This window comes from Phyllostomus discolor, chromosome 4 (genome assembly GCF_004126475.2).
Source record: "Phyllostomus discolor isolate MPI-MPIP mPhyDis1 chromosome 4, mPhyDis1.pri.v3, whole genome shotgun sequence".
Taxonomy (NCBI): Eukaryota; Metazoa; Chordata; class Mammalia; order Chiroptera; family Phyllostomidae; genus Phyllostomus; species Phyllostomus discolor.
In genome coordinates this window covers 28,262,412-28,276,825 of record NC_040906.2, presented here as the reverse complement: position 1 = coordinate 28,276,825, position 14,414 = coordinate 28,262,412, and the positions used below count along the sequence as shown (strand labels likewise).

The 14,414-nt window shown below is 41.5% G+C and overlaps 1 protein-coding gene across 4 annotated transcripts in view; it reads right to left on the bottom strand.

The window, feature by feature from the left end:
- Positions 1-336: 336 nt before the first annotated feature.
- The window catches only part of MPP4 (membrane palmitoylated protein 4), a 43,284-nt gene continuing 29,206 nt past the window's right edge, over positions 337-14,414 (bottom strand). For all 4 annotated transcript variants that reach the window (XM_028510465.2, XM_036023065.1, XM_036023066.1 and 1 more), the window contains 6 exons: positions 12,679-12,849; positions 11,353-11,433; positions 7,982-8,075; positions 7,497-7,605; positions 3,452-3,586; positions 337-943 (listed from right to left, as the gene is read on the bottom strand). In XM_028510465.2, coding sequence (XP_028366266.1) covers positions 752-943; positions 3,452-3,586; positions 7,497-7,605; positions 7,982-8,075; positions 11,353-11,433; positions 12,679-12,849 — 782 coding nt within the window. In that variant the 3' untranslated portion in view covers positions 337-751. The remainder of the gene's footprint in view (positions 944-3,451; positions 3,587-7,496; positions 7,606-7,981; positions 8,076-11,352; positions 11,434-12,678; positions 12,850-14,414) is intronic.

Sequence of the window (14,414 nt, the reverse complement as noted above, 5' to 3'; positions counted from 1 at the left end):
GCGTGGATATGGAGAAAATGCAGTAGATACAAGGGCAGGAAGGGATTGGAAGTCTCAGTCCTAAGGAAGAAAAACAAGACTTCTTGGAGTAACATCCTCATCTTGTGCTTTGCTCAGATATCGGTCTCTAGGACTAAAATTCATTGCCCTGTCCTAATTTAGGCATAAAAGTAGATGTCGATTTTCAGGAAAATTAGTGATTTGCTACAGCTCTGATCAGAATACTACTTTTTTTCTTGTAGCCTGATGTGTAAAATGATAAGGGTAGTGCGGTGTGTTTGGATTTTGACGTTAGATGTGAATTATGTGTATTAACCACACTTCTTGCTGAAGTAGTCAAGTAAGCAATTTTTATAAATCATTTTCATAAAACAAGTTTCATGAGGTAAAATACAGTTTCTGAAATTAAATATTACTTATTTTATTTAGGAAAGCTCTTTTTATCCGAGTCGTACAAAGACTATATGAAACCAATGAAAGGTTCTCAAACTCAGTGACTTGACCTTGTTCATATTCTGCCGAATGCTGTAAAAGTAAAGAAAAACAAGTTTTTTCCCCTAAAAGGAAAATAGGTAATTCTGCATAACCATACAATGCAAATATTTTTTTTCAAGTAAGGTTAATTAATAAACTGGGACTTTTAAAGTTGCATACATTATAATAGGGCATATAGTGCTGTTTTAGATTGCAGCTATTCCAGAGCTCTGTAACAGATGAACATTGTTAAGACTCCAACATGAAGCAGAAGCCCTTAAGACTCAGTACCAGAAGAAACCCATGTTGCTGGTACCCACTGAGGCTCCTCCTGAGCCTTCTGAACTGCAGACAACAACTGGGCACATGCATCTTGCAGGTTGTCATTGATAATCACGTGATCAAAAAACTGGCCAAACTGAGTCTCCATTTTTTGGGCTAAATCCTCCATCTCTTGTAGATCTTCATCCTTCAGGGGAAGCAGAAAAATACAAATACCACAAACTTAATGAGACAAGTAGAAATAATATGCAGTTTATGCTGTTACATTCACTTTCAAACTATTTAAAAATTAGGTCAAATAAATATCCTCTTTTAAATCACAAAACCTATATTTCTATCTTTAGTCTTACATACGTCTCCCTGGTCAAGGTTTTACAAAATTAAGTAATGGTTTGTAGACAGACCAATCCTCTCAACTTCCCATTTGGATGATGTTATCCTATTATCTAAACCCTTCAAGCTCTCAAACCATATATATACAACATAAAACCAAAAAAATTTTACCATTTAAATATAAATAAAACAAACATAATTTTTAAAAAAGATTTTATTTATTTTTAGACGGAGGGAAAGGGAAGGAGAAAGAGGGAGAGAAACATCAATGTGTGGTTGCTTCTCATGTGCCCCCTACTGGGGACCTGGCCTGCAATCCAGGCATGTGCCCTGACTGGGAATCAAATCAGTGACCCTTTGGTTCAGAGGCCAGTGCTCAATCCACTGAGCCACACCAGTCAGGGCAAACATAAATTTCAAGTGGGCATTTAAATAGAATATAATTGATAAGAATGACAATATTTTGCAGATATAAAATGGTCACTTTTAACATGAGAATGGTATGACGTGTTCTATTGAATTTGGTATACCTAGATTATACTTCATGATGACTTAATTTACCTGTAATATTGTCTATTTCTACTATTGTTAAATGTTCATTCAGGGAAGATCATCTGGCCTTCACTAGGTACTAATGCATTAAATCCATGCTGTTATTTTCTTATTTGTCCATAACGATTACTACAATAGTATTTTACAATACTACAATACTATTATATGTACTATTGTATTTACAACAGTACAACTTGTTGCCAATGCAACCATAAATAAATGTAGGCACTGAAATCTTGTGGCAATACTCCTTTACGAGTATCCATACTCATGATCCAAAAGTAATTTTGTTAATTAGATTGCCATAGACATGAGAATATAATTTTAATTTTAAATGCCCATAGACTCAGACTCAGAAAATATATCCATGGACTCCAGTCTCTGAAATGCAAATTGGAGAATCAGACTTTCATAGAGCAATCATCAGAAAATATGAAGATTAAAAGTAATAAAGGGTAATTCAAAGGTATCTCATGCTCACTGTAGCAACACACATGCTAAAATTGGAAAGATACAGAGGTTGGCAGGGCCCCTATACACAGATAGGATGCAAATTTGTCACACATTTCAAGTGTGACAAAATTTCAATTTTGATGAGAAAAAAGTTCTGGAGGTATTTTTCACAATGTGAATATACTTAAAACTACTGACTTATATACTTACAAATGGTTGAGATGGTAAGTTTTGTGTTTTATGTTATGTGGTTTATTTAGTTTCTTTACCACACATACAAAAAATAAATGGATGTAATATCTTAAGGCAATGGTTATCTGGGTGTAAAAATTCATTGAGGGGTACACTTATGATTTATATACCTTGTTGAATATACGTTATGACTTAAAATATTTAAAGTGAATTTAATGAAAAAATATACATATAAAACTGAGGGGGATCACCTATTTTAGGAAGAGTTCTCTGATTAATTCCACCTGGTTTGGCCCTCTATTATTAGCATCATCATTAATAAAATGTTTTATGTTTAAAAATATGTATAGACGCCCTGGCTGGCGTAGCTCAGTGGATTGAGCGTGGGCTGGGAACCAAAGTGTCCCAGGTTCGATTCCCAGCCAGGGTATATTCCTGGGTTGCAGGCCATAACCCCCAGCAACCGCACATTGATGTTTCTCTCTCCCTCTCCCTCTCTCTCTCTCTCTCCCCCTCCCTCCCTCCCTTCCCTCTCTAAAAAAAAAAAAAAAAAAAAATGTATAAAGATACCTCAAATTACAGATCAGATAGGTATATTCACTAATGCATTTTTATTCTTTTTAAAGCTTTTATTATTTATTAGAGAGAGGGTAAAGGAGGGAGAAAGAGAGAGACAGAAACATCAGTTAGTCATTCTTGTAAATGCCCTGACCAGGAACCATGCAACCCAGGCATGTGCCCTGACCAGGAATTGACCTGGAGACCTTTTGCTGTGTGGGACAATGACCAACCAACTAAGCCATACTGTTCAGGGCCACCAAAGCATTTTAAAAGTAAATTCTCAAATGTTTTTGTAAAATAATTCATTTTAAATACAAATTTCAGGCTTGTACACACCCAGTTTCTGTGTGGGTCTGCAAACTGTGGTTTGAGGGTCTTATTTTAGAGCTAGACCACCCAAAGAGAAGGAAAAAATAAGAGTAGCATTATAGCAGTTATTAAACTTTATTTTAATATTTATAAGTTGTATCCAGAGAAAATAAATTATAAGGGCATTATGCATTAGAAATAAATTATATCCCATAACAAAGGGACACTGAGGAAACAATACAGTGATTTTTGACTAGGAGAAAAAGTGCATTTATCCATTTCCTCTGTGTCTTACCTTGAACTTCATGTCCACAAAGTAGTCTGTTATGATCTTGGCATTTTTCCTAGATCTTTTCATACAACTCATGTTAGATGGCTTTATAAATATGATGTAGGGCTTCAGTTCATGGGTTCGAGCCACTTGAATATCCTACAGAGAAAAATTAAGTGCACATTTCAAAACAGAAGTCAAAATAATTTCCTAGAGTCAACATGAATGTTTGCCAAATTTCTAACACCAGAAATTAGTAATTATTTTTAGCCAGAGTATATTCTCGTGTACCCTTAAGTTCTCACCTCTAAAAAAAGATTTTAATAATTAAGAGATGGGGTTTTAGAATCAAAACTTACTACAGATCCTGACTCTTCCTCTTACTAGCCATGACACCCTTACTGAAATTTGAGAATAGGATTCTATATACGATCTCACAGGACAAAGGCCGAGACAGACTCACATGGTGGGTCACCTCTTGCCATTGATACCACTGAACTCTTCACACTGAAACCAGTTTTGACCCAAGTAAGAAAAAGCTTATTGTCCCCTGATTCTCTTTTTCAAAGTATATTTTATTGATTATGCTATTACAGTTTTCCCAACTTTCCCCCCTTTATCCTTCCTCTGCCCTGCACCCTCCAACCCCCCAGTATTCCCCACTTTAGTTCATGTCAATGGATCATACATACAAGTTCTTCTTTCCAGCCCCTTCTTGCCTGTAAGGTTTCTTTTGATAAATCAGCTGATAGTCTAATGGGAACTCCTTTGTAGGTAACTGTCTCCTTTCCTCTTGCTGCTTTTAAGATTCTCTCATCTTTAATCTTGGGTAACTTAATGATGATGTGCCTTGGTGTGTTCCTCTTTGGTTCCAATTTCTTTGGGACTTTCTGGGCTTCCTGGACTTCCTGGGAGTCTATTTCCTTCCCCAAACTGGGGAGGTTTTCCTTCACTATTTATTCAAATAAGTTTTCAACTTCTTGTTCTTGTTCTGCTTCTGGCACCCCTATGATTTGCATATTGGAACATTTAACGTTGTCCCAGAGATTCCGGAGCCTCTCCTCATTTTTTTGAATTCTTGTTTCTTCATTTTGTTTCAGTTGAGTGTTTATTTGTTCCAAACCATTGATTTGAGTCCTGGTTTCCTCCTCTTCACTGTTGGTCCTTATATATTTCACTTTATTTAACTTTGGGTAGCTTTCATTTCTTCCTTCATTTTGCTACTGAGTTCAATCAGTGCTGTGAACATCCTAATACCAGTGTTTTGAACCATAGCTACTGGAGCCTATGGCTGGCAGACTCTTCTGTATGGTGTAATTCCAGGTTGTGGGCTCCAAGCCTCCAGCGGAAGGATCCATCTGCTCAATGTTCTGACCAACAAGCTACCTGGGTGCCAGGCTAACACCCCAGACAACGTAATCCCCACAGCGCTAAGTGTGCTTCTGCACACCCCTGTGTTTGCAAAGCCTATGCACAGCACAGCTCGTGGGGCTGCTCAGTCTTTCCACAGTTTACAAACACATCGCCCTTTCCAGCTCCTCCCTCCCCACCAAGGCAGTGCGGTGTAACAGTCTAACGTTTCTTTAACGGTCTGTAAGGCCGCGGGGAGCGCGCCAGCGCGCAACTTTACTGCCCACGCTGGAGTTCACCTTCTGAAAACAAATTTCCTTTCCAAGGGCGATCCACTTGTCTTTTGCTGTTACTATGAAAAGTCACTGTCAAGGTCTCTGAATAATTGATGTGCAAAAAGAATTAGAATGGATACCAGTCAGTGGAAGTTGCTGTTTATTCCAGCGTCCCTTTACTCAGAGAGAAGATGAGGATCTTGAAGTCAGTCGGTGAATTTGAGCGGATGAGAGGAGGGATTTTAAAAGCTAAGAAACAGCTCCTGCCCTCTGGGCTCGCCCACACGGAATGCCAATCTGGCACCCTAACCCTGCTGGTTATCACTCTTCCCTTCGTTTCTCTGCAGATGCGCACAGTGTCACACACGCTGGTGACAGGCTGAGAATCTGCGGTTAGCAACAGTAGTGGAGCGAATGATACAGGGTCATTTCCGTGAAATCGTGTTCCATGTTGTCTGGTGCGTGGACTCCCCTCCCGGGCTTAACAGACCAGGGAGCAAGCCCGCCCCAGGTAGAGCAGCGTCTCCAGGAAAGACTGCACCTGACCAAGCCGGCACACGGACACTCGCAGACGAGGTGCTCACGCTCACCCTCATTCATCTGCACAGCCCTTGAGGGGCTCATGGGGGGTGATGAGCTCCCTCCAAATTTCTCTGGAAATCGTATTCGGTGGCAGTTTATAAGCTGTAAAAAAAAAAATCCGGTCTTCCAACTCTAATGCCTCATTTTGGGGTAAACACGGCTCGCCAAGGGGCTTTTGGTTAGGCTGCTGAGGAGTATGTCCCCTCCTGCAGGCCGTGGCCTGCCATGCCACACGGCTCCAGGATGCAGTTCAAAGAACCTCATCATTTCATAACCATACAAGCTTATCAAACCATGCTGATTTTAAAAGAATTTAAACAGAGGAACATAGTCCAGTGCACACTACTTGGAAACAGAGGCTCTACTACTCCACTGGCGCAAACAGAGGAAAGCTCCCTGAAGTGCCTCTGCTGTCACCTGGTCTCTACAGAGGAGCTGCACCTGCTTCCAAGTCTGTCCTCAGGGTGGCCCTGGGCAGCTGTTTTTCTGGTGTGTGATTGCTGAGGACTGGAGACACCGCAGCAGCTTCCAAATCATTTCCGTCCGAGGAGTCAACTTTTCAAAGGAAGTTTTACTCATATTTTCATATTCTATTTCAAACTGGTATAATTCAAAACCACAACAAAACAGGCACACAGTGCTTAGGTTTTATTTTGTATCACTTCTGTGAACCAGAGCTAGCTGGGAATCCACAGTTAGGACAGAGCCGTGTGGCCCCTGGTACACCGGGACCCACATTCTCCCTGCTCTAGGGTGCTACAAGGACATTGGTTAAGGGGCCCCAGGAAGGAGGGGTGGGACTTGGATCACTTACAGGCTTTTAGATCCCTCATGAAATGAGCCCTTAGAACCAGCCACTTCTCTCGGAAGCATTGGAGAGCTGTGGGTGGGTCCACACAGGCTCTTATCTGCTGGTCGCTGTGTTTCACTTTAAGCTTGTTCCAAATCCTCTCCAGGGCCACCCTTCCCATGAAGAAGGTGATGGCAAAATCATATTGTACCAGTCTCTATTTATAATACACATTCTTCTGAAAAATTTTACTTAAAAATTCCTTGTAAAAGTCAATAGTTTCTTTTGCATTCAATGTTGCTTTTTGACCTCATCCAGCTCTTAGTTACAGGCCTTTAGCTTTTAGTCTTGAGTGAATAATCCTTCTTTTTCTTGCAAAAAGTCAAATTCTGGTTTGCCCAGAACTATTGGTTTCATTCTTATGTTTCTTGTCTTAATTCTCTGAGCTTTTGTTGTGGTGGTGGTTCGTTTTCATGGGTGTAAAAATGAGTGGGATGGAGGTTTAAATATTTATCTGGGGGTCCTATCCAGTCATGTCCAGATTTCCTGGGAGGACGGAATCTGCACAGAGGAGGGAGATGGCTCTTCCTCAGGGCCCGCCAGGCCGCCGCAGTCCAGGGCCCCAGCTCTCACAGCGCACCACCAACGTTGTACGTTCTTTATGTTACCTTAATTGGCTCACTCCTGCTCCATTTCCCATACAATCTTGGAGAGGTAGCTACAGATACGGCAATATGGGAACCTCACCTCCTTGTGGAAAGCAACACCTTACTCTCTCCAGAAGAAATTACCTTGATGCCTTTGTGATCAAGGTCAAAGCAAGATTCTACGTTTTCTTTATGGTCAGCTGCTCAGTTCTGTTATTGTGCCTGAGAAACTAAATTTCTTCCCCAACTAAAGACAAGCTATTGGCAATTGATCCGTTACATAATATCCTGGCCCTTCGACATGGGAAGTGGTCTTATCCTTAAAAGGATTACAGCAACAGAATAAAGCCTGTAGAATGTGCGCAAAATGGATGGCATACATTCTTTCCTTTGGGAAGATGGAAAACAGCCTACTACAGACCCACCTGAGGCTCTAAGTCCATGACACAGACCTTCCCTTCCTCGAGGACAGCGCGAACAGCATCCACACTGGTGCCATAGAAGTGGCCTTTGTACTCACCGTACTCGAGCATCCTGCAAGGGTGGGACAGAGAAAACAAGACTGTCTCTACAAGCACAGTATTATTAGTAGGAGCATGAAGCTAAACTCCAACAGCATAAAATGAAATATCAGACTTTGCCAACATGAAAACAGTTAGCGGACATTTGACAGGAGAAAAAAAAATACTCAGAAATCTAGGACTATCATGATGACTTCTCCCGATTCTCTAAAATTTGCATTTCGCTTCTGCGCCCTCTCGGAACCCAGTGATTGGTGTACTAGTGTATCAATTTACATTTCCTTGGTTATTTCTTCAGAAACAAAGATAAGTGACCTTAGATGCTTTGGGCAGTGCATAAACTGTAAAACAACTGGAGGGGAGAATCAGATTCTGAACGTCTAACTTACCTGTGATTATACATGAGGCTTTCAAATGTTTCCTTGGACACATAGTGATACTCACGTCCATCCATTTCATAACTCTTTTTGGAACGAGTAGTATCTGTCAAAAAAGTGAATTTTTCCAAAAGATTTTAGAGTCTTCAAAATGTTTTGATTTATTACCAATATGCATTTGGATAAAAAGTTCAATCAATGTAAATGAATGAATATATAAACAGGTAGATAAATAAAATACTAGAACCAAAAAGGAGTTTGAATTGGTGATAAGAAAGTAGTTCTCATAGAAAAATTATTTAACCTGTAAACCTTTATGTAATGATCATGGTGTGGACAAGTTTGCATTAGGTATTAAGCCAGGATAGGGAGGCCCTAAGGGAACAGGAGCAGTTGCTCTGAGTAACTTAATTATGCGTGAACCCTAAGACACCTAAAGGCTCCCAGGCTGCAATAACAGCAATATCTTAGGTTTAGATAGTGCATTTCATAAGACCTCATTTCCTCTCTCGTACTCCTAGTGAGGTGAAGTGTTATTACCATAGTTAACTGAAGATTTTAGAGAGCAACTTACTTGCTCACATAGACTAATAAAAAGCAAAGCTGAAAACAAGAACCTCAGTGTTCTGACTCTCCCTAGCCTAATCTTTTCTACTAACACAGATTGTCTCAGATTTGAAATGGAGAAAGCCAATGACAGTCTGCAATCTTGCCCAGATGCACTAAAATGCAAGTGAAAATGGTGATTAGTTTTAGGGCTCTCTAGAAGGGAAAGTTTGGTGGAGTCTGAATTTAGTTTAATTTGTTAATATGACCACTTTGATTATAAAGTCTTCAACTTAAGTAGCACCTGGTATAGAACATAGGAGTTCACCAAATCCCTAAAAGGGCTTCATTGTCTGCTCATCCATTTAGTCAACTAACACGTACTGAGTGTCTATGTTTCAGCCGCCATGCTAGGTTATCACAACACAAAGATAAATAAAGCACAGTTCCAACTCTGTGTCCTATATAGGCTGCAAAGCTGGTCTTTTAATCTGCATTACAACAAATTGTCCTTGTTCATAAAGTATTTGTGTATTTGCATTTGACAAAGTTTAAGGATAAAAACAGTCAACACCTGATCTATAGTAGGAGCTTTGAAAAGGTTCTAAATGATAAAAGGAGTTAAGGACATCCAAGAGGCTCGAAAAGCAAATGTTATCTGGGGGTCATTTTTGTTTTTTCTTTATTCACACCTTTCTTCAGAGTCTTAGAGTTGCTACAATTATGCCACTTGTCCCATAGTTTTGTACTAAAAAAAAATTCTAGTAAAACACCGTCATTCTCAGGTGATAGTAAATTATGTTAATATAAACCCATGATAATCCCTTCTCCTTGGCTTCTACTGAACTGCATTTTATATGGTATATTAAAGTCTGTGAATTGGTGTTTACATAACCTGAGGTATTCATTTTAAACTTAAAACCAATCAATTTTAAAAGCAAAATATGATTAACAGTTTCTCACTTTAAATGATGGCAATCCATACTCCTCATAATGTTCTGTGAGCATCTTATTTTCATCCAGATTATTGAAATACAGTGACTTTTTGGTAGCTTTTTTAAAGATTTATTGATTTTTAGAGAGAGGGGAAGGCAGGGAGAAAGAGAGAGACACATCAATCAGTTGCCTCTCATATGCACCCTAAATGGGGTCTGAACCCACAACCTGGGGCCGAACCCACAACCTAGGCATGGGCCCTGACAGGGAATTGAACCCATGACCTTCTGCTTTGCCAGGCAACGCCCAACCAACTGAGCGACACCCTTCAGTACTGAATGAATGTTAGCTATTATTGCTAAATTTTAGTGTTTTTGAAATGTCATTTATATGATTGTTAAGAAATGGAAAAAAAAAGACAAAATTGCCCTTTGATAGCCTCATTAGTAAATCATTTCCCTCTATTAAAATACATATAATCAAGGATTTTTGCTTTGTTTTTGTAGTGTTTGTTTTTGAGATCAATGCCCATGCAAACAGTACTTGGAAAGCACAACCTATGGGATGTGATCATAAAGCAATATTTTCCTTCTTTGTCTGTCACTGCCCTTCTGCGCAGCAAGACCTTCCCCTGGCCCTCGATAAAAACCGAGCCATTCCCATGACTCTGCTGATCACTCTTAGGCTAAAAAGTAAAAACAGTCCATCAGTCATATAACAAAACTCCATCTCAGTTTAATAATTAAAGTCCATCCCCACGTAACAATTAAAATTACAAACTTCATTTGTATTTTAGGCTTCTCCTCCCCACATCTTGCTCAGACTTGCTGTAATTAGAGAGCCTGAAGTCAGAGAAGCAAGTAACATTCACTTCTTTTCCATTTCATGGCATTCTTACTGCTCTTCCCCTGGTTTTATAACTCCCCAAGGCTGGGGTGCAGAGAGAGGGTTGAGAAAGCAGGGCAGGAAAATTGTTACGTAACGGATGCTGGCTGCCATTTGCTCCTTTAGACTTGGCAGATATTTACATTACCAGAAAGATCTGGCTCTTCCTCTCCCAGGGGATGTTTGGGTAATTTTGCAAACCCTGCCATCATCATACCCCCACTGCTGAGTATCTCAGATCCATCCCTATTCCAGCTAGTCTTTTGTGATTTCTTCCACACCCTGACGTATCTGAGGGTCTGCTTTTGGGCCCTCTCTGCTGAGGCTTCCTCTTGGGCAGAAACCAAGACAGCCTCAAGGTGACTTTCTCCCACACTATCCAGCTGGATCTGGTCCTTGGGAAACATCACAACACTTTTGCTGTGACAGCCTCTGAAAGGGCAGCTACTTCCCAAACTACAGCCATTGGTCACTTCCTCTAACCTCTCCTCCTTTAGAATTTTTTAGGAATAGTTCAACACCTAAATTGCAGGAAACACATATTAAGCTCTTTAAGCGGTTTCCCTAAATTCCTCTGTCTTGCCTTGAGGCAAAGGGGAAGCACCCACAAGCTCTTCTCACCAGGTATGGTAGAATCATACTTATAAATTTATATATGTGCATATATTATAATTTTTAATTAAAAAAAAACAAGAGTCAAGAGCAGTGCCAGGAAGAGAGTAAGTACTGAATAAATGTTAGCTATTATTGCTAAATTTTAGTGTTTTTGAAAGGTCATTTATATGTTTGTTAAGAAATGGCAAAAAAAAAAGGGCAAAATTGCCCTTTGATAGCTTCATTAGTAAATCATTTCCCTCTATTAAAATACATATAGTTAGAAATTTTAAGATCTACCCCATGTCTTATGTTTTCATGACAAAGACAATATGGCATAAGTAAGTGAGCTCAGTGTACCTGTAGACGCAAAGAAAATTTTACCAAAATGTAAATTGGGATGAAAGAAAAATGAAACATACGTGGCACAGCACTTTGAAAATGGTTAGGATTAAGTTCAATAAGTTGTCTCCTCAGTTCATTCACTCCAACACCAGAAGGCCCTAAATACAAACAGCCACATACAGAAATCATTAGATGTGGATAAGTGTAGTTATGTGGTGAAATCGTCATTTCAGTCCTTCTACTAAAGACACTTGAGAGCAAATGTTCTTAGGGAAATTACATAGCTTTCCACCTTGCAAATTGGAATGACCCCAGAAGACTTCTGGGAACTTTCCTGGTGACCTGTGGAAGAACCGACACTTTTTCAACATTCAGAAATGAGGTGGGGAGTTGCCAGAACCTGTCACCCCAACAAACTTCATCTAATGTTGAACCCTGCGTGAATTCTCTGGCCTCATTTCAGGTCATCTGAGACAACCTGCCTCTCCTCTTTAAATGAAGTTTCTATCATGTCACATCCCAGAAATCAGACTCCACAGTGGCAGGTCCCATGACTTACAGAAGTCAGGGGCACATTTCCTGACAGGTGAGTCAGCACCACCTGTGCCACTGGAGACAGGGCTGACTTCATGCGTGCAAACCCCATGCAGTTTCACAAGGCCCACGCTTAGGATACTGCACTTGGTGAAATGCTCTTCTTTTGCCACATTGCAATTCTTAATAATTTTTGAATAAGGGGCCCTTGCATTTTCATTTTGCACTGTGCCCTGCAAACTCTGTAGCTGGTCCTGGCCGTCAGGCATGTTGTTTGCTCCATGCAGACCTGCCTTGCTCACAGCTGGAACACGCAGAGAAGACGGCAGTAAGGTGAAGGTTATTGCTGCTGCAGGAACCAGCTTTGGGGAGATCTTGGTCGAAAAAGCAGGTCACCCAGCACTGTATTTGCCTTGTTCTTTAGCACCAGTGCTACAGTCCAGGACTTTTTTGACATTTTTCTAAAGGAAGTGCTTACAAATATCTTAGAAAACTGGATCTTAACAACTTGTTGTCTTATACAGACTAATGGTCCAGTCTGGGAGAACACTCATCTATGCTTATAGAACAAGTTCTAAACAGGCATAAACACAAAACCAAACAAAACCATCAGCTACAATCTCATCACAACACAACTTGTTATGCAAATTCAAATGCACTATGGCATATCACATTTAACTGTAGACAATAAAAGCATGATGCAATAATGTTTTGTTTATAAACGCACACATAACAGAAGCTTTATTTTTTTTAAGGTGTTTACATGGCTATCCACAAAGAATTCCACTTTTACCACTACACCCAACACAAGACCAGTGAATCAAGAAGGAAAACTTCACTGTGGATGGGGGAGGCCTGCCTGGACCTACCCACGAGCACGATGAGGCGGTGGCTGTCTGAAGGGCGCCGCTGGTACCTCACCACCTCCTCATAAGGGGCGCCCAGTGAGCTGCTGCAGCTGCTGGCGCAACGCACACCTGCGCGCAGCTGGCTGAGGTGGGACTTCCGGCGGCAGAGGCGCAGGCTGCGGCGGAAACCCGCTGGGGAGGGCGGAAGTGCACAGAACATTAGATGCAGGGTAGGAGATACCCTTTCCAGCTTCATACCTGAAGGAGCGCACAGCGACTGAGATTCCAAAGTGTTTATTAACACAGTCACATCTGTCTAAAACTAGAAGAAAGGAAGCAATAGGAAGGAAAAATAACAAAACGCCCCACACATTACCTCTAAGTGGCACCCAGCACCCACTATGTGCCAGGTGTTGTACTAGGTGCTGGTCATACGATGGTCAACTAAACCAAGCCCGTTTCCTCATGCAATTTACACTTTATGGTGGAGGAGAGACCAATATCAAAAACAACAAAAATAAGTGCTTAGAAGGAGGATTGATGGTTAGAGAGTTGACGAGGTGCTTCTTCTGGTAGGTGGGTCAGTTAAGTGTCTGAAAAGCTGACATTGAGCAGGTGTCTGATTGAAGTAGTGGAGCCAGCTGAGGAGGCATCAGGGGAAGAGCAGTCTGGGCTGAGGGAACAGCAACTGCAAAGGTGCAGAGCAAGGAGTACGCTTGGAGTACTTGTGGAAGGTGCAGCATGGAGGCCTGTGTAGCTGTGGGCAGTGAGCAGTCCTGCTGGTGGTAGGAAGTGGGTTGGAGAGGAAGCTGGGGAAGCCACAGAGGGCCTCGGTCCAGTGTTAGGTTGAGGTCGAAGTGGGACGGGAAGTCACTGGATGGTCAAGAGATGGGTGTGGCATGATTTGATTTATGTTTCCTCTGGTTGCTGAAGGGGGATGTACACGGTAGGCACAGTAGGTGTAGGCTCAAGGACAGCAGTTAGGGGGCTACCCCCAGATGAGAGGGGCTAGTGGCTCGGGCCAAGGTGGAAATCGTGGAGCAGGCTTATTACTCACATCCTGGAGGTGGGAACACTCAGACACAGACAGGCTCAGCGGTTGCTCACAACTGTGTGTTCAGTGGCAGAGCTGGACATTTTAGTCATGATTTCCAAACTCCCAGAATCCTGCTTAATCTGCCCACCCAACCACAGGGCTTTCTGGTAGTTCCAAAGCTGTTCCCAGGTCCTCTCAGTAGTTAGAGCTAGAGACACTCTCTCTCTCTCTCTCTCTCTCTCTCTCTCTCTCTCACACACACACACACACACACACACACCTACATTTTTATCTATAATGTTAAAACCATGAGTTCACACCAGTACCTGCAATGCCAATTCAACACTACGGGTTTCGTTTTGGGATGCCCACCTCCGCCTTCAATATGTGTAACTCTTTCTCTAACAAAGAAAACTAGCACTTATTACCCTCAATATATTAACTTATTATATCAACAAAGAGCACCTGTGCAGAGGGGCGGGGGACAGACTGTGTCAGCAGTCTGGCAGAAAGTGTCAGAGCCCAAACTGGGGGGTGGGGGGACATCTTTGCAGAGGCTGTGGAGTATCAGGGAGTGTGACAGCAGCTGCCTCCTCCCTGTCCTCTGTCCCTGACAACCTGCACCAGGCTGCATCATCCCTGTGTAGGAGCCCTCCTCACCCTGCTCAGGCTCCAATGCCTCATCCCAGTCTGTTTCTTCCCCACCTTTGTGCAGATGCCT